Genomic DNA, 21229 nt, shown 5'->3' with positions numbered 1-21229 from the left:
ACACTTTATATTTTTATTTGTATTTCTTATTCTGTTATACAATTCTGTTTATACAATTTCCTACTATTATTTATTATGTTTTACTTGAAACTGGCACAACAATTTCCTCGGGATAAATAAAGTTGCTCTTATTCTTATACAAAAGAAACAATAAAAACGATATATCTAGTGAAGCTGTCAAATCAGGGTGCCTTTATATAAAATGCAAGCAGTGCAAGATTAGTGTCAGGCATATGGGGCATTTTCAATGGTTGCAAAGATTGCGGGTCAGGAAAAACAAAATGCAAGATAATGTCAAATTGTGGTTTCGGAATGGTCAGCCTGGGAAAGAATGCATGTATGTTTAGAGTGTAAAGTTACGGTTGAATAACCCGTGACAAAGCAGACGTGATGCAGGATGGAAAAACTGCATTATGTGTAGAAGAAAGACAAAAAAGGCGGTACTCTGAGATATCTTAGTGAGTGTGTGTTTTGGGTGGGAGGGTGGTGTTGGGGTAAGATGGGGTGGGGTAACCGGCAGCATGGAGGGGAAGCGGGACTTTAGGACTGGAGAGGGAGGCTATAAATAATGAGCCTATAGGCCTGTGCCATACAGGCAGTTTGCAGTTCTCAAACCGCCCACTGTACACCTCTTTCTCTCTCCCCCTCTCTCTCTCTCCACGGTATGTGCGCGCATTCGCGCGCACAGATACCGTGGTGGGAGTGGATGCTCGTCTCCCTGCTGCTGGCGGCCAGGATGGGATCATAACGCGTGTGCGGCTCCGGGCGTTGATGAATCCGCTGGATCCGGTACGGACTCGGTGCGCTGGGTGGTTGTAGTTCCGCCGCTGGAGACCCTGTGCGGATGTTTGCGACAATTCCGAGGGCGACGGCCGAGACTGGAGCCGGTGCAGCTCTCTGAGGCGACGGAGCCGAGAGAAATCGAGCGTTTTTTTGGTCAATGGAGGACAGAATCTAGCGCAGCCCCCTGGTTTGGAATAACTTGAGAGGATACCCGAGGTTTGCCAGAGGAACCCCTTTTCTGGTATGTTCTTTTTTTAAAAAGCTGGGATAGAGGCAGACGTGCCAGGAAGAAGGGATCACTTTCGCATCGGTAATTAGGGAAGGGCTGCCTCTTCTGACCGAGCGGCAGCCGCATCCCGCCGACCGGGGGGGACAGTTGGATGGCGAGCCCGCAGTGAGGGCCGAGAGAGCGGCTCGCCGTGTGCAGGAGGGGACGGGGTGGGTCGGGGACGCACCGGGCAGTCTGAAGGGACGGGGAGCCAGGAGCGGCGAGGAGGCTCCATGAGCGGCTCCTGCCGGGACAGACCGCCCAGAGCCCAGCCGGAGCGTCTCCATCGCCGCGGGTAGAAGCCCGGGCTGCAGGACGGCGGCCAGTTTGGAAGTTTTGATGCATATGATCGCAACCACCATGATTTTTATGATTCTTGGTGCTTCAGTTGTTATGGTAAGACACAGTCACCTCCCCGAATCCACAGCAGGGCTTCCAGTTGACTTGCCGGCGGTAACACTGAGTTAGATCTTTTCACACACAACCCCCCCCCCCCCCCCCCCACACACACACACAAGACATTATCGCAGGGAACACCTCAGCCCAGGCCTTATCAATGACATGTGGAAGTGGCTTAGGTCACCTATAATCACCCGCTTTTATCAATAAACCATCCAAGTTCGTTTAGAGCCCAGAGACCCCTTCCTTCCCATTATTCTATTTCACCCACAGCCTTTTTTTCTGTTATATGTGAGTGTCGGAGAAGGTGTGCAGGCAGAGTCGAGCCTAGTATCAGCCGTCATGATGTCCCAGCTGACTGGCGTGTTTCTTTGCAGGCGATCGCCTGTTTAATGGACATGAACGCACTACTGGATCGCTTCCACAACTACATTCTGCCACATCTCCGAGGGGAGGACCGCGTCTGTCACTGCAACTGTGGAAGGTAAATGCCATCATCCACCACCACCCCCCCTCCTCCCGCTATATTCGGAGGGTGAAGGCGGCGTTCCGTCATTTTTAGCGCCAGTTAATTCTTAATCGCCTCGGAGGCCTCGGTGATGTGAGGCGGTGCAGCCCCGCAGAGCTTCAACCAACCCGCCCGTCTTGCCTCCATCCACGGCGGCTACTGCCCCCATATATTACCCGGTGACACGTTTGATCGCGGTGTTTCCCCCATGCCTCCCTCCCTCCTTCCATCGACAACGAGTATCTCTCCTTTGCTGCCTCTGACTGGCCAAGGTGTGTATGTATGTGTGTGTGTGTGTGCGTGTGTGTGTCATAGCCATAAATAGGTAATGAAGTGCGAGCAGCAGAAGGCCGTTCAAAAACAACCCGAGCATCCGGCGCGCATCGCCCGGAACGCGGTGTCGGCGGGAACATGGGGCTGCCGCTGGGCCAGGTATCTGCTTGTGAGAGCAAGGGAAGTGCTGTGGGTGATGTGGGGGAAGGGAGTGGGGGCTCATAAACCTGCCTGCTGGGTTATTCTCACAGTGAGAGCAGAATCAAGTGGGAGAAAACAGCAGCGAGGAAATCATTAATGTATTAATTCGGAGTTAATCTCCATCATCATCATCATCATCATCATCATCATCATCATCTGAGATGATGTTGTAAGAAGGCAGGCCGTGAGATCTCAGGGCAAAAAAATGCCCCTCTTCTCTCTGCTCTCCTCAGTGCCTGAGGGTATGGCAACAGTGTTAGAGCAAGATTTAGGGTAAGTGCTTTTATCCAATAGATTCACAGCTATATCACGGTCTGGTATCGGGTCCAGGTTGGCCCAAATAACTAATGAGATCAAGACTTGAGGGAGGAAATGCTATTGTGTTTGGTGCATGCTGATCAGATGGAATAAAACAGCGGTGTGAAACGTGTACATTGCAGTGAGAGGGTTGATACAGGAGCGGTTTCTCAGCAGCTGTCTTTGTAGCCCGAAATTCGCAAATGGGTCACACAGATTAGTTTGGACACCTCAAAATATCTCCCTAATAATTCTCTCAATATGTTCAGACTGTGAATGGATTACACCTTCTACACGGTCAAAGCCTCGCCTCTCGTGGTAGTTTCCGGGTTGATGTAGCAACAGGATGTCTCTCACTGACCTGGAAGTGCTCATGAATGAAATCAGTCATCTCTTTTCACATGGACTGCAGAAATGTGGGATTACTGCATGAATAGAGCAGATCTGAGGTCCGCTGCCCTGTCATCCGTGAGGCGTGGATGCTTCGTGACGCCCACGGTACTTGTGCTATCAGGCTTGAGGACACAGCGAGTGTCATTTTATTTGGCAGCCTCCGTACTCTCATTTGGACATAGTTCCGTGAGGGCGGAAGTCTGACCTGTGAGAGATGCCTCTGGGGCCCGGAAGAGGTCTAGCTGCTGGTGTCACGCTGTCATGTAAGGTATTTTTATCCTCAATGTCTTAAAAGTTAACAATCACCTAGTTTTTTGTTAACCAGAGCATGTGCATGTGTATTTCATTAAAGGGATGCACGTTTTATCATGTTTTTCTCAAAATTAGAGTGAGAGAATGATACAGATTCTTCAAGCAATGCAAATAAAACAAACTTATGATAGTTACTTGATAAAATGAGAAGAGGAATGGCAGAAGCTGCTGAGCAAGAAAAGTGGTTTGGGAAGTTTTCCTGAGTGTGAAAGTAACAAATGCCTCGGGAAAAGGCATTCTAATGGATGCTGTGTTGTGTTTTTTGGTTGATGAAATACGTCAAACAGCAGTGAGAGCTATGGTAGCTGGAATGCAGTTTCATTTGTGATGACATGAACGGGCACACAAAAGTGGATTTTCGTTATTGTTGTGTAATTATTTCGTAGTTTGGTTGATAAAATGGGAGGATATGGTAAAACATACACCTCTTAGCCCAAGATAACTTCCTTAAAAGTCATTATTTGACTTTGAACAAAAAGAAAATTGGTTTTGTGTCTTTCAGGGATAAAGTGATGAATCTTGAAAATATTCATATTAAATCGGTAAAAGTCTGACACTTTGGACATCCTCCTCTTGGAACTGATAAAAGAACAAAGGGCAATATTTAATTTTTAATGCAGTTGCTATCATCTCAAAGCTTCAGCTCAAGCTATTTCTTAGAGGACTTTTGTTTATTGTGTACGCACCCTGGAGGTTGGTTGGCTTGGATCAGACGGTCCTGTGGTGGAAGTTTGAGCCCCCTTGTCACTGCAAGATACTTACAGGGCTAATCTGTAAGGTCTGTTTCTGCACCTCTGCTGCTCGGTGTGATTTGGCTGGACTTCTGTCTTCAGTTACGTGTTGCGTGTTTAACTGCCGCTGGCATTTATAATCTCGAGCTGTTGAAAGAGAGGCTATGTGCTGTTTATTTTCACACTGAAGTCTTTAACAATTAAAAATCACTGAACAGGAATCACCTGTACTATTAGTACAAAGCAGGATACGCCGAAACATTGTAGATACTTTAAACTCTGCCACTTAAATTATGAACATCTTTTTACAAATCGGGCTCTTGAAAATGCTTTGGGCGTACAGATGAGCAATATTCTACTCCTGGGGTAGTGCTTTACTACAAAAAGTCCTACATCTGTCCAAACGTGTTATCAAATCTCTGTAGTGACAGGAATTATAAATAAGCCAACACATCCTGACAACACAGTCCCAAAGGGTGTAAGTACTGCCTCGCAGCAGGTTTCCCTTTCAGCTCCCACTGTTTCCCCCTCAGTCACTGTTAGACAACAGCCTGTGCTGCCACTGGAAAACACCTTCATCATCACTGCAGTGAGACTTTCAGTTCAGGGAAGTGTCTTTGTTGCAGGACAGAGGTCACATGGTGAAGCATGCTGGGTAATGTGGTGATGGGGACATACAGTAGAGATCGGCGCGCTTATTCCTATCAGCTGTGATGCAACAGGGGGATTTTTCTGCTAAACTTGCATGAATGTGATTGTATTTAAATCCCCCATCATGTCAAAAGTGTTTTTTGTCCTCTTGTTCCTACAGTCTGAGGTTTTCTGTGTTGGATGAAAGATGAGTGGAGTTTGACACTTGAAGGCTGTTTTCACTTTCACTGAATCAAGTAAATAAATCTGATTTTGAGAGGCGTGTCTACAGGCAGGGTTTGTCATACTACAAATACTTTGAGGAGATTTTTGGTCCTATATTAAGTCATACAAGAGTATCTTGAAACGATGGAGTCTAAATGTCGTAGACAAACCAATAAATAAAAAACCTGCAATGAACAATTTTACTGTAAAACCACATCATTCACACATAGTAATTATAATAATGATAGATATATTTACAGAGCATCGGTCATCAACGTGCTGTGCAGGGAAGAGTGCAAGAGTAGGACACAAATGAATAACGGCACACATTCAATTCATTTATTTTGCCTATCTGGTAGCGAGAGATGCGATGGGGTTAGAAACTTCCAATTAACCTACTGCGTGTTTATGGACTGTGGGAGGAAACCGGAAAACCTGGAGGAAACCCACACGTACAGGGGGAGAACATGCAAACTCCACACCGAAAGGATCTTAATCTTGGTGAGAGACATAAGTCCAAAGAAAAAAACAAAAAACCTAACTCAGAGAAACATTACGCAGGACTTGAATACAGTGGAAAACTCGTGGGCCTTCGACATCGCTTTAAAGAAATCAACAAAACAGGCCGGGCTGATGTCAAGAGACAGACTGATTGAGAATGTTGTCGGACAATAAGAGAAGACGCTCTTGCCAGCAGTTTTCTGGAATTTGGAGATATGTCCAGGCAAACCTTCACCAAGGTGCAATGCCACTGTATATTTTATAGGTGAAAAGCAACACCTTAAAGTCTGCATTTGCCTGATCAGCAGAGAATGGACTGGGAGGCCAGGAATGGAGCAACGTCGTCAAATTTTCTAGCTCCGGTCCAAACACGGACCGCCACATTCTGGACAGTTTACAGGCCTTGGACACTCTTTTCAGACAACCCAGATAATAAGACATTACAATAATCCAATCCTGATGCCATGAATGCATGGATTAAGATCTTTGCATCGTTTAGTCACAAGACAGATGTGATCTTAGCAATGTTTCTGTCACAACGTTAGTATCGCTTAATAGAGTTTTTTCATGCCTTGAAACCTTATTATCAGACCTTGACAGATAATAGTCTCGGAGCTGATAGCAATATCGGACCGTGGAAAAAAACACGTGCCTTAATGAATTGGTTGATTTACAGAAAAAGGGATCTAGGGGGAATCAGCAACATGTATGCGGATTGTCAAAATGTCCTACAACCCCTCGGGAAAAATAAATTAATGTGCCATATAAGCTTATCTTCTTTCTCTCCTTTTGGCTTTTCCCTTCAGGGGTCGCCACAGTGAATCAACCGCCTCCATATAACCCTATTCTCTGTATCCACTTCTTTGACACCAAATAACTTCATGTCCTCTCTCACTACGTCCATAACTCTTCTCTTTGGTCTTCCTCTATGTAGACCTCCTGCCTGGCAGCTCCAACCCCAGCACCCTCCTACCAATATATTCACTATCCCTTCTCTGTACATGACTGAATCATCTCAGCCTGGCTTCTCTGGCCTTCTCTCCAAAACGTATAACATGTGCTGTTCCTCAGATAGGTTCATTCCTGATCCTATCCATCCTCATCACTCCCAAAGAGAACTTGAATAGCTTCATTTCTGGTTCCATATAAGCTTATGTCATACACATTTCTGACATTTGAATAGTATGTAAACATTGGTTAGGAGTTATTTTCAACAAATGGAATCATGAAGTTCAAACTGGTTTCATGAAGATGTCAATTTGAATTAGAAAGATGGTACCTGTTTGATTTGAATGAAAAAGGGCTTGTTTTGAAATCATTGGTATTAAAAGCAAATAAAACACTAAACTACACAATATTATGATATTGTGTGGAAATGAACATTTGGAAGCTTATTAATGAGGTAATTTATCAACACTTCTTGAAAATAATACAATGCCATCGTAAGCTGTTATTTGTACCTTTAATCAAATGGTTGTCATTTGACAACTAGACACAGATGTCAACATATTAACATTTAAAACAACATTTTTGACCAGTGCGTAGCCTTTAAGAAATGGAGATATATCAAACTGATCAGGTCTTTTTGTAGATAAAATCTTGATCTGTGACGCTATCATGTTTGCCAATATATAATGATGTGGATGTGAAAGGCCTCCTCAGTGTCTGTATGAACGTAACAAAGGGACAAAACTTTTCCTCTATTTTGTTGAATTGTGAAAGTGGTGTCATTTTCTTTTAGGAGGTCTTTCACAAGAACATTGATGGTAATGATTGACAAAGCAGACAGAGGGCTGTTTTCTCTGAGTCTTGTCAAATTAAGTCCAAGTCTAGCAAATTCAGACACTGAATATCACTGGATGTCCCAAAGCAGCTCAAAGAGCCACCTGGGCGCTTTGAGATTACTGCGGGGGTTTCCAGCGACGTGCCAAATAGTTTTATGAAAACAATATGTCTTTTGACGACATTCATATTTGAAGACGTGTGTAAAAATACTCTTCTAACTTTAGTTCATTTCAAAGGTATAAGCATTCAATGAATGTGCAAGAAATTTAAACTCAAAATTTCCTTTTGCTATTGTAGTGTGCAGTCTGGTTTGCTCTCCTTTGCAATCTAATCGGAATCCATTTTTTCAGACATTTTATTGTTGTTTTGTTGTGCCAGAATCCATCTTTTATAAATTTTATTGCTGTACTGCTTTTGTCATTGTTTTCTGTGCTCTGCATTAGGCCAAATGTCCCCCAGTAGTACAATAAAGCACTGAGCTGAACTGAGCTGATAAAGGCATAGTCTTGTCCAAAAGTGTCCGTGATGGGGAGACCTCTCTGTGTCACTGTTGCAATGACCTTCACAGTCTGTTGTTTTGTTGAACTCTCTGGTCCATAATCAGCACATGAGACCCAACATGCGATGGAAACCACAGCAGGGGAACTTCCTTTAGGAACATCGCCTTCCCCCTCCCTGTAGCTTCAGACACTTGGAATTGAACATCCAAGCAAAAATTCAGACTTGAGTTGAAGAGATATTTTGAGAGGGTGAGGAGATGACACGAATTTCTGGTTTTGTCAGTTTAGAGACTCTAAAAATGTATCAAATTAATTTAGATCCTGCTATGTAAGGCTGTGAGATTCTCCAAAAGTTTGGAAAACCACATGTCAAATACAACACAATAACAAATTACCACAAAGTATTCCCAGCATGGTTAGGAGCAGTCTAATTAGATGCAATTAATCAGGGTTTATTGGCATCTCACGTCTTTTGTCACTGATTTTAAATTAATTCTTGCTGATTGTTTTACTATTAGAATTCTTCTGATGATTTTTAATTAGTGATTCCTAATCCCCCCTCCATGTTTTGAAAGAGGACCCGCTGAGGAAAGACATTTATCAGCAGTTTAGCAAAACACAGAACAATCACAAAGTGCCATCAACCACAAATAAACAAACAAAAATGTTTTTCCGAAATGAAATGACTCATGTATCATAATGTTGTGCATCACAATATTATCATTAAAACCATCTGTTATGAGAAAGTACAGCTGGAGTTTATTCAATCTCCTTTATACAGGTATTGATGTATTGTAAAGCACTAATATGCTGCACATCTAATTTGCATCTGCACCCCCCCAGGCATCATGTCCACTATGTAATACCGTATGATGGGGACCATTCCTTGGTGGACTCATCAGAGAACTACTTTGTGAGTGACAGTGTGACCAAGCAGGAGATGGACTTGATGTTGGGGCTGCTGCTTGGCTTCTGCATCAGCTGGCTGCTCCTCTGGCTGGACGGGGTTCTACACTGTGCAGTCAGGGCCTGGAGGTCGAGCCGCTACTATGGTAAGTTGGAGGTTGTGACAGATACACACACCAGACCAGAAACCAACTGAGGGTTTTTAGATCCTTTGCTGTTTATTTTCTTCATGTGTTCTGATTTTTGGCTGTCATGCGGCAAATATAACATTGCACACTTCATGAAAGGCATAAGAAAGTTGAACAACCTTAATCTGGCATTGAAGAATCTATAATTCAAATTGGTCAAATCGCATTACCACAATGCTTGTATGCAGAAATATGGACTTGGACCCATCTGCCATATATCTGCATATATAAATACTTGCCAGGTTACACAGCAGTGGGTGGAACTCTGGTGAGGGAGTTTAACACGCTCCATATTTGGATGTTCCTGCCTGTCAGTATGACTTTTCTCTGAAGACTTGAAAAATCACGGTCTCCTCAACTGATCATAAAAACATCTCTGTCAAGTATAATTACTATATATTTTTATAGATTTAACTACAAGTATAATACTTCTACTGAATTACTGAGAACTGCCTTAAACCAGAAGTGTGAGAAAACAGAAATTCATGCAATGATCATACAGAAACATATCAAAAGTAAATCTACAGTTGATCTCACAAACGGATTGAATTATGTCCCTTCACCGTTCTCGTTTTCTTTACCAACTCCTGATTCTAAATTAAGATCGTTCCCCGCTCAGATAGAAAACATGTTTTCTTGTATCATTCTTGAATGAATTAGGCCTACAGATGTGTAATCCTCGTATTATATTACGATGCTCTAGTTGGTTGGCGATGTCGTGTTGACGATGGAACTAAAGCAAACGCAAACTTAATGTTCCTCTGGCTGCAGATGTCAAATAAAGCCACTTCCCATTAGCAATAATTGAATCGCTCTTAATCCACAGTTTTGATATGATATGAAATGTCTCAAGGCATGCTGCGGATCATTTCGGGCTGCAAAATGGTTCCTGAAAATGTGTTGCAAGTTAGTAAATATGGATGTATATTTTTTTAGCTAATCCTGATTATAGGGTTTGGCACTGACATCAGCTACTTATATTTGCTATTTTACAAGTATTGTAATGAGGACAGCTTGCCCCAAATGACTGGTCAGTGTAAGATTGATTCTAAAACAAATTGATAGGATAGGATCCATGTTCAGTAACGTCAGTTGAAGATGTTGCTTTGCCAGTTTATGGAGAAGTATCACAACCAGTGCAATGCTTCCAACTTGAGATTTTTATATCACACCAGTTTAGGTTCCCAGCCAGCTTCAGGTCTTCTGTGCAGTGATGATGTCAAACATTGGGGTGTGTTTCAGAATAGGGGTGGAGTATGACAAAAAAATATTGGTTTGTATATAGAACAGATTTGAGATCTGCCACGGTTGCCACATTTGGTAATGCTGATTAAATGGTTCTCTCATATATTAATCACTGGTTTGCTGAACTGGGTGTTTATTTTGTATTCCTATTAATGGAGGAGCAAGTCACTTTTACTTTTGCAACATGCCATTACTTTTTTAAAAAGGCTAACATGTAGAACACATAACACGCAGTTTCTTATTTCACCAGATCTCACACATTAACTACCTTGACAAACAGGTGCTGTCACCCGGTGGTGTAACCTGTAATGACATCAGACTAATAACATCTGGTAATTATGCCCTTCCTCCTTAATTTTTTTTACAGACCACTAAACATTTGTGTCTTCAATGACAACATCTTTCTGTCGTTCTTACTGATCTACTAGTTCAGTCAACTTTATCTGTCGGTCTGGGTGTATCCTGTTTTGCCTTGACTTTTATTGGCCAGTTTGGAAAGCCTTGTGCGGAAAAAAAAAAACTATGTCTTGAACTCCAAACAGGCAGTTGTTCTTGTTGAGTGTGAGTTCTATGACCAGTACTATGGCCAGTCTCTCCTTGTGCTCTTGCATTATAGAGCCCAAGAAAATGATGTTGTCCACACAGACTCAGATACTGTATCTTCCAGTCCTTCAACTATGTATTCCATTGCTCTATTAAATAATTCTGATAGTGACATTATTCTGACAGGCAGTCTCAGGGAGCAGTACCTGCCAAACGGTGTATTGAAGGTGCAGTATTCAGTGCCGCTTTCATCAAGTTTTAGCTGCCACAAATCTTGTGAGGCATCAAGTTTTGTGAAATATCTCCCACCTGCTATTTCACTGTTTATTTCCTCATATTTGAGTGTTTGGTAATGTTCATGTTAGATATTCTCGTTCAGATCCTTTGGGTCCATGCACACCCACCAGTTGGCTCCTGAACTTTTCTTATTACCACTGGTGTTGTCATCCTGTCCAGTTCTTCATTTGATTTATCCTTTAATAGAATAGAATAGCACAAAATAGAATATACCTTGAATCATCAGACACTGGTAAATTTCGAATAGTTTTCAATTTTAATAGCGTGGGAATTCTTCGAGGAGCATGTATAACTGCCTTTACCTTTTACATGTTTTCCAATTTTTTATATAAAGGTTTAAGTGCCAAGTGTGGCGGTTCACTGAGTTAGTTGTTGTTGGTGTTTGAGGAATAAAGTTAGAACTCGCCTTTGTCTCCGCAATCCTTCCTTCTCACGCCATACAAGTCCTTTAAATACATCTGCAAAACTGGGAACTATGTTGTCAATGCTGTCATTTGGTGCTTTCCCATCCTAGTACACTTGCTTTACCTGTCATGATCTTCACGGGCTTTGCCACCAAGGAGTGATTCATGTTCACTGGTGATGCCCTTTGTTTTACTACAACTTTCAATCTGCATGTAGTCTATAGTCTTTCAGAGCGGATATTATTATTTGTATTTTAGGCTTTTCTTTCATGTCATTTAATGTCAGATAAGCTGATTAGATTTGCTTTTGCACCGGTTTCTAGTTTTAGTGGTAGAGATATCCCATTGAGCATCGTGTTGCCATCCATTTGTCTTCCATTATGGCATTCATTTGTGTTTCTCACTCATTCTCAGAATTTATAAAAACCAACAAAAACATTTCACTTAGATCTCTATCTTTAACTGTATTCATGGTTTTTCTTTTTTTTCTTCTTCCTTTTTGGGAAGTACAGTTTTGTAAAATGCTTTTCCCTTGACAAATGGAGCATGCTTTACAGCACGGATCATTACACGGTGTATTTTTCTGTCTTTTTTGGAACTAGTAGCTTTCTTCTATTACTCTTGAATTCCTGTTGTGTGTCCATGTATGTTTCATAAAGGGAGATAAATTATGAACAGTGCGAACACTCATGTGTAAGGCAGGCCTTAGAAAATTCCCTGGTTTTGACAAAATGTGTTTTCCTGGGTGATGAGATAAGTGATCATGCCCGAGAAAATAACCCTGAGGGCATAATTACTTTTTTTTAAATCAGTGTATCGATGGTTTTGACAATGATCATGATGGCTATGAGCGCGTGTTAGGGAGTTATTAGAAATTAAATCCATATCAAAGCACTAACATGCACATGGAGGACAAAAAAACTAATAATTTTCTATCACGCTCTTGATTATGTTATTACATGTTGCTTATTTTGGTGATGTCTCTGTTTTGGAAATATCTGCCTCATGTAAAATCCAAATGGCTTTTGCATTGAAAAAGTCAAAAGCAACATCTCTTACACAGATCCATTGGTTTTGATTTTATCTATTTATTGAATTCATTTATTTAATTACTTATTTAACTGTTGAATTTCCTGAAATTTAAGACTGTGAATTATCTCATGAATGAATTTATGTTTCTGAAAAAGGCACTTGTTTTGAGACATAAGTTTTGACGATTTGAGCACCAAGAGAGAGAGCAGGTATCCCTACAGACCATGACAGTACGATCCCTTAAAAATATACAACACTAACTCAGGCCTGAGGTCATTAACCTCCATAGGTTATTGGCCCAGACAATCCGAAGGGTTCTGGGTTAGTGATTTAGTGATGAAGAACTCCGCAAGAGGGTTTCAAGTAGCAATCAGGCTCAAATCACACATGAGCAGGGCTTAAAACCATAAAATCAATTCCAAAAAGTGCCCTTGATAAAAGTGTCCTTGATAAATGAAACAGAATTATACTTTAATGTCTCAGACCTTGATTGTTTTTTTGCAGATTATCAAGATATTTAAACATTACAGCACACAGAATAGTAACTGGTAACTCAAAAGCAAGCAAAGAACAAATTGGCAGCAGCCAGGTGATAATGCATAATTAAGTCTTGTCGAAATCTTCTTGTGTTGGTAACTGGACTTGAGTTTCTTTACTTGAAGACGTTTAACCCGTCGTCCAAGAAGCTTCTTCAGTTCTAATGACCTGTGGGGAGTTTCACCACAGGAAGAATTCACCAAGAATTCCCCATGACCCGAATAACCGAGAACCTCCACAGACAAAATGCATTATTAACATCTACTTTTCAAGATTAGGAAACCTTTACTAGTTAGCATTATGGAAGAATATTTTTTTTTTAAATACTAGTCAGACATGATGGAGCATCATGAGAGATTGGTGAAGATTTAGACATAATTCACCCCCCGAGAGGGGAAAGTGCCCCGGGGCCAATGATGGCACGATTGTTTCGACCAAATTATGTTTGATGTTTTAAGAACCAATCTCAATGCTCCAGAGGAGCCAGCAGACACACTGTAGACACCTTCACAATTCAAAACTCATTTGATATGAAAGACCAAATTTTTGATAATTTTATCAAATTTTTGACTGTCAGCCTGATTAACAGCAGGACAAGACAAGATGACTGGTGTGAAAAGGGGGAAAAAATGTTCCAGTAATAACTGACAAATGACACAATATCAGTTTTTGAAGTTAATAACTAGCTCAGGACGGAAATTTGATGGAAGGGGCTGATCTTGTTCGTATACAGGTATAAATGAATGAATAAATACACAACAACTAATCAAACAGTGTATCCAAATATGGTGGTATGTAGGTTGTTCCTGTATCAAGGCAACAAAGATTTGTTTTTCTCTGAACTGTCAGTGGTCTGCGTGGCTGTAAAATAACCTTTCGTTTATGCTGATGTTTGGAAAGTTGTGCTCTCCTTTGATAAATCTCCTTTTGTCAACGGAAATTACTTTATTTTCTCAATGAGACCTCTCCAGTTCATGTGTTGTTTCCACAACTTTTGTCCAGTGAAGAGAATGGTGCGTTGATTCAGGGAAAGGTGTTTGAATCCCAAGAGACAGAGGAATGCTTTTCCTCTCCTCTGCTGCAGAGAAAGATAAGTTTCCTCATGCTGAGAGTTTGACTCCAGCTAAGCGTGACAGTTTGAATAGCCTGAAATATTTTCTCTTGACAAATGATGATTCCTGTAAAACACAAGGCTGACTGAGGCGGAACATGCAGTTGTTCACCGACAATTTCGGGGTTGTGCAGCTTTACAAATGCAAAAAAAATAAACAAAATGCTTTGACGTTCAGGCTGAGCAGCGTTAGCATCATTAGACACATGTGACATTGTGACATAGCATCATGGAATCTGGCAAAGCAAGGATAAGCAGGATATGTATTTACATTTGCTGGATCTTCAATTATGAGCTGTTTAAGAGCAGTTCAAATTATAGTGTTTTGATGTTACACAGTTATGGTTGTTTCACAAACAAATTCATATTTCTAGAATTTGTAAAATTTGAGAATTTCTTGTGTGCCTTGTTTTCCGGTCACACAAATAAGACTGAAAGGGTTGCCAGATCACAAGGATTGTAATCTTTGCCCATGTAGGACACATGTAAAAAAAAAGGCTCCACATCTGTGACTTGCATCTTGCAATTCACTTTTGAAGATAATTGTTAAAAGTGTTACCTATCAGTGCGCCTATAGATTTTTCAAAGTCAGCAGTAAAATATTTGGCAATGGCAGCATTAAGGTTAGAACAGTGACTTGGAGGTAAAAGGGAAAAACTGTTTGAAGATAATCAGGACACTCCTGAGAAGAAGGGGACAGCTTTGCTCTCAGAATATGTATTGTTCAAAGAACCATATTTAATATTTACTGAAATTGTTTGCCCTGGTTGCTTTATAAACCTCATTCATGTTTCAGAAACTCGGTGTGTTGCAGAGTTGGTCTGGTTCTTCTGGTTTAAGGATAATGCAAAAGTAGGTGATAAGTGACCTGAATTCTGGGACCACCCTGGAAACCTCCTCAGGCCTTTCAGTGGTGCAATTTAATGATCAAGTAAAATCATGCAAGACCTGCTATGTGTGCGTGTACGTGTGTGTGTGTGCGTGTGTGTGTGTGTGTGTGTGTGTGTGTGTGTGTGTGTGTGTGCGCATATGTATGCATGCATGCCTGTGTAATATACCGCCATAAATACACTCAGCATCAGGGGGACATACATGTTCTTTTGTTGTATTTATTGAGAAGAGGTTATGGGTTCCTTCTTTTGTTCTGGGAGGGAATACCCCTTGCTTCTGTGTGTGTGTGTGCGTGCATGTGTGTGTCTGTGTGTGTTTTTCTGGTGTGTGTCAATTGTGACGCTGATGCTAGGTCAGACTCGTTTAGCCTCCTCATGATGAGAAGTGAAGGTGAGGCTGACAGAGTGAGGAAGGATGTCCGTGCATGTGTGTGTGTGTGTGTGTGTGTGTGTGTGTGTGTGTGTGTGTGTCTGTGTGTGTGTGTGTGTGTGTGCGTGTAAAAAGGGGTGCAGGATAGAAGCGCTGTCATTTCCCCACCCCCACTTACACACACATACTCTTTCCTTGAGAGCTATAAATAGAATGAGAGAGAGCAGCTGGAATGGCAAGTGAGAGACACACGCTAAACACACACACACACAGACACACACACACACACGCACACACTGACACACACAGAGCACATTGAGATGCACATTGATTCCCATTCCTTTTTCCCTCCTAATTCTATATGTAGCCCCTCCTTCTCCTCTTCCTCCCCATTTATTGAATTGACTCCTGATCAGTTCCTTTACTACGCCTTCTGCTGCAACTTCTTTTTTTTTGCACACCTGCTGTGAATACATGCTATTGAAGCAGAAAAAAAATCTCAGAAACTGGGGAGATTCAGTCTTTGCACTGGGAATGAACTCTCTCCGCCTTCCTCCCAAACAAAAGCATACCTGCTTTGCTTTATCATTCCTCCCAACGCCACTGTAATCTCCATCCTTTTATTTAAATGAGAGAAACCTGTCTTTGTTTGCCCCTTTTCCTTTTGGATACCCTTCAGAGCAGTCCTTGTGGACAGTATACCCATTCACAGCTATAAATAACTCACTCTCTCTTCCTCTCTCTCTCACTCTCTCTCTCCCTACCCTCTCCTCACCCCTCCCCCCCTTCATCCTCCAGCAGAGCCATTTGCTACTGGGTTTGCTGTCTGGGGCTCTTCCCTCCTTCTGTCTCTGTGGACCCTTGCTCTGCCTCAGCAGCTCCACGCTATAACCTGACACGCTCAAATGTCGGCTTGGCTTGCACTATCACATTCATGTCACTGATTTCAGGGAAGCTTGGCCTTTCTATCATAGACACCGTGTATTCTGCATGTGCAGAGCGGTAGCCGCTAAATGGTCAATGACATAAAGGTGGACTTAACAAGTTGAGCGTGTTTCACTGGAAATGAATAGACATTTATCTCACCTGTGAAATCCTTACGGCTCTGAGAAATTACGCCAGAATAAAGTCAAACCACCAATGAGAAGAATCAAGGGCGATGGCTTGGTGCGCCTGAAGAGATTGATGCCATTTTCTATTCTCATTCAGTATTTCAGACTTCTAATCTTTTCTCTTGTCCCTGTCCCTGTGTAAATAAAAGCTTATTTCTACTTTGTAGACTTAAAAGTTGTTTCAGCAGTGAAGGAGTTGGAAGCCAAAAGACATATTGAGCATGGGTGTTTACAATCCGAGCTCTTAAAGAACCTTGTAACTCACTTTTATGCTCTGCAAATGTGTGAAAGTTTAATGTTTAAGATTCTGGGTCACGTTTTGGCTAAATACTAAATGTTCAATGGAAAAGAAAGCGTCTCTTTTTAAAGTGAATTTGAAAAACTGACCATTTAATGAGAAATATATACATTGAACTTGATCAATTTCTTTCCTAACAAAATAGCACTGACACCATTGTATGACTAACCCTGAATGACAAGAAGAAATGTGGATATCACACATCTATCTATCTATCTATCTATCTATCTATCTATCTATCTATCTATCTATCTATCTATCTATCTATCTATCTATCTATCTATCTATCTATCTATCCATCCATCCATCCATCCATCCATCCATCCATCCATCCATCCATCCATCCATCCATCCATCCATCCATCTATCTATCTATCTATCTATCTATCTATCTATCTATCTATCTATCTATCTATCTATCTATCTATCTATCTATCTATCTATCTATCTATCTATAGATATTCTCCAGAAAAATCTGTTGGATTTACATAGATATCAGCGGGAATTTCAATGGAAATGTCAATGAGGAATGACCTTGGAAATCACTGCAATACATTGCCTGAAAATACCAGCAGATAGTAGTATTAAAAATTTCAGTCATACATTGAAATAATGCATTATAGGTCAGTATAGGCCATGCTGTTTCACACTTCACATATCTCAATGCTTGTGAGTGTTTTGACAGGTGCATTTTATTCATGCTTGAATCTGCATGTTTTTTTTTAATTTATATATGTATATATACATATATACAATACAATTTAAAACACCCAATAGTTTTTTCTGCTCTGCATATATTGTATAGAATAAATTATGTGCCTGTGTGTGTGTATGTGTGTGCGTGCATGTGTGTGTGTTTGTGTGTGTGTGTGTGTGTGTGTGTGTGTGTGTGTGTGCACGTGTGTAAAACATGATCAAAAAATAATTTTACTAAATTACCAACCAGGCATTGCTCCAGGACTGATGAGATTATCACAGTAACTTTTCTTTAAATGAAAGTAATCCCTGGTATGATATCACATTCAGGGGATTTAAATGTATATTGTCCACAAGGGACTCCTCACCCCTCTACTGTTGCTCATTCGTGATGATGAAGGAAATTTGTCACTTCAGAGACGGATAGAATGACAAGCAAATGTCCACTTTTTATATGTCGGAGACAAAGAGCCACTTTGACTCACTTACATGAACCCAGAGAAGGACAGCTAGTGGCAGGAATCCAGCCTCTGGTTGCTGAAGTGTCTTGTCTGTCTCTTACTGTATTTTGAGGCCAAAATCAAGCCTTAGAGGGATTTTGCACATTTGTGTGCGTCGATCTCTTCAGAGTAGCTGCTGGTCACCCGGCTTTTGTGATTCTGAAATCCAGTTTTTACTTGCCTTTGCAGAACTTATGGTGTTTGACACAAAAACCTTGCAGTATTTCAATAGGGGAAAAAAAACAACACAAGGTCATAGGCAAAATAACTCACCATGGCGTAAATGTAATTTTAATACCAGGGATCATTTTACTTTTGGGTCACAAAACAAGTTTTGATTTTGGACCAAAATATTTTTGATAAGTCTCATATCTTTAAATACGCAGATACAGGTCGGATTGAGCTATAAAGCACATACCAATTAATCCTGATGTAGCCTCTGTCCCTATATCCTGTCTTTATCTGCTGACATCGGTTTAAAGCAAGCAAAATGTTAAAAAACTCAAAAGCTTTTATTAGCCCTGTGCAGACGGATTTGTCAATTTTTGCCTCATGTAGTAATTCCTGCATCATATACACTCACTTTCCAATTCATGCACCAAGGCTGCACAGCAACACTGTGTCAAATCCCTCACAAGTCATTCTAATGTTTAGTTTTTATAGCATCTGGTTAACAGGGGCACCAATTTATTTACTGTTCATTTTGGAAACTGTAATTTCTGATGCTTATTAGCTGCACTAGAAATTTCTCAAGATTTTACACAGCTTTCCAAGATACTCATGCTTGACACTTTCATTTTGTGATGACATAAGGTGTGGAATCCAAGAAAAGCCTTTCACTCATTTTACAGCAGTTTAATTTTTTAAAACCGGAAATTATTGTGAAATTAAAAAAGGGACCATATTCTAACCACTGTTTTTCTCCTTTTCTCCCCAGATACTCCATCTTGGTCATGGCTGCCTCAGTTCTGCAACCTTCGAGAACTCCGTCGTCGGGCTCAGCTCAGACAGCTGGAAGACTCCAGTGGCAACATGGTCCACATCAAGCAGAAGCTCTACCACAATGGCCACCCCAGTCCCCGCCACCTCTGACTCTAAAAAACAAACAAACAAAAAAAAAAACACACAACAAAAAAATAAACTTTGTCCCTCCACAGACCTTTTTGTTTTCCTCCGAAACCCCTACCTTTCCTAAAATGCCCTAAGGCCGATTGTTGCCTAAGAGACCCCAAAAAAATGTCCCCCCAACTCTTCATAACATGGCCCCTTTCAAACCCCATAAAAGGCCTTTCTGATGTCAGAACATGGCCACTGTCAGCACTAAAGAAAACCCACAGTGAAGCAAAATGACAATTATTTATTACCACAAAAAAATTTGTCACGTCCATGTCCAGCATTGTGGGAGGATGACGGAAAAACATTTTTAACGGTGTTTTTCTGTAAAGCAACATTTTCTGTGTTAATTGTTTAACTTGGCATGCTCTTTTAGAACAGGGTAAGTTGTGGGCAGTGTATGGAGCAGGGCGACAAGATGTGTGTCATGATATTTTTTTCCTCTTTTGGGTAGGAGTGGGACTATGTAGGTGTGGGGAGGGGCTGAATGCAACTGATGGGTGGGTGGGTTTTTGTGATGTTAGACTGCTGCTTCTGTACATAGTTATAAATACGGGACCGTGGGATTTAAATTGGGCGTGTTGAGGGATTTTTGTGAGTTGTTTATCAATAGAAAACCTAATAATGGCTGTGTGGGTTCAGATTATAGGAATGAAACAGAAAGACGAGTCTGTTTAATAACTGGATGTGAAACCATGTGATTTCTGCTAAAAACACAGATTAATTAGCTTTGTTACTTAGTGAATTAACTGAATGTATTAATTTTTCCTGTAAATATGTGAGGGGGAGGGGAGAGAGTGTGGTTGCGGTCCGGGTTCTCTTCGCTTTATAATCATTCTTTAGAAGACACGGGAGGAGACATGTATGCCAGCCAAGATGAGTCAGTTCAGTACACACACACACACACACACACACACACACACACACACACACACACACACACACACACACACACACTTCCATCTTCCCCACACTGTGATCAATAGCACAGTACAGTTTTTTTTTATCCAATTCCCTCTCACTTATCAGGAACAACCAGCCTATCAGCACAGGGAACCCCAACCCAGCCCCTCCGCCCCCCTCGCCCTCTCTGTCCAGACATTGCTGTTGTGAGGATGAAATGTCTGTTTTATTAAAAGTGCCATTGAAGCACAACAGTGACCTCTGATGTTTGATTGTGTCATTCCAATCATGAGGTGCAGTTGCTCTCGTACCGTGAGGTTATTCAGCAACAGCAGGCAGATTATATAGAGGTCCTGCTGACAACTTCACTTTGGTTTATTACAATTTAAATAGAAATTTCATAAGCATGGACGAGCAACACCTGGGAAATGAAAAACAAAGCCAATGCCTTTCTGAAGAAACTGAGGGGAGCCTTGTGAGGGAATTCATCATTATTCAGGGGATTTTTCAGATTCATCCTTTCATTTACCGAATTTCAGAGAGCGGTGTTCGGATAATTTGTGCTTAAAAGTAATTAATCTATCACCTAGATTATAAATTCTGAAGATTCACATCAATGTTCCTTATAATAAAGGAAAGAAATATTAAGAGAATAGGTCTGTGTTAACCTAATAAATGATATCATCAGGTCAAAAATTCCAGAAGTGGAAGATAGTCCAATTAACAAGATGTATTATAGGAAAATGTGTTAGAAGTTATTGTCTCTCTCTTTAAAAAATGTATATTTGGGATATGAGTAAGGACATGGAAACAGGGCTGTGCATGGTAGTGAATAATAGAAAATGAAGAGAACTATTAAACTACTATTAGATGATTAAACAACAGAAAATAAATAACGATGAAAAAATTGGTTTAATATTATTAAGACATAAAGAAATGTCTCGTGTACAGAAAAGGTTACAGAAATCCAAGTTGAAATAATTAGAACAATCAAAAAAATCAAGAGAAAGCACAACATACCATAATAAATAAATGAATAGATGGGAAATAAGTAACATTTTATCAAAGGCTGCATCAAATTAATATTGTTTTGATTTCCTCAGGTCTTACTGGAAGCTCTTCTGAGGATCTGGATTGTGACACACAACTACATGACGATTACTAAGTCTATTGTCGATTTGTGTGGATTGTTTATTTTTGGGATATTAAGCAGGACATAAAGTCCCAAGCATTTTTAAACATACTGTCATAACTGGAAGAAATTTACCAAATATATAG

At 40.9% G+C, this 21229-nt stretch overlaps 1 protein-coding gene across 1 annotated transcript; it reads left to right on the top strand.

Moving 5' to 3' along the window:
• Positions 1-675: 675 nt before the first annotated feature.
• tmem240a (transmembrane protein 240a) lies at positions 676-20209 on the top strand. Its single transcript, XM_086159537.1, has 4 exons — positions 676-1447; positions 1828-1934; positions 8650-8858; positions 18873-20209. Exons 1-4 carry the CDS (start codon positions 1391-1393, stop codon positions 19025-19027), a joined length of 528 nt encoding a protein of 175 aa, XP_086015663.1. The 5' UTR covers positions 676-1390; the 3' UTR covers positions 19028-20209.
• The last annotated feature ends 1020 nt before the right edge of the window (positions 20210-21229 follow it).

Source organism: Fistularia commersonii, chromosome 14, assembly GCF_037954325.1.
Source record: "Fistularia commersonii isolate RoL2024-O1a breed Wild chromosome 14, RoL_Fcom_v1.0, whole genome shotgun sequence".
Taxonomy (NCBI): Eukaryota; Metazoa; Chordata; class Actinopteri; order Syngnathiformes; family Fistulariidae; genus Fistularia; species Fistularia commersonii.
This window is presented reverse-complemented; position numbering and strand designations above follow the sequence as displayed.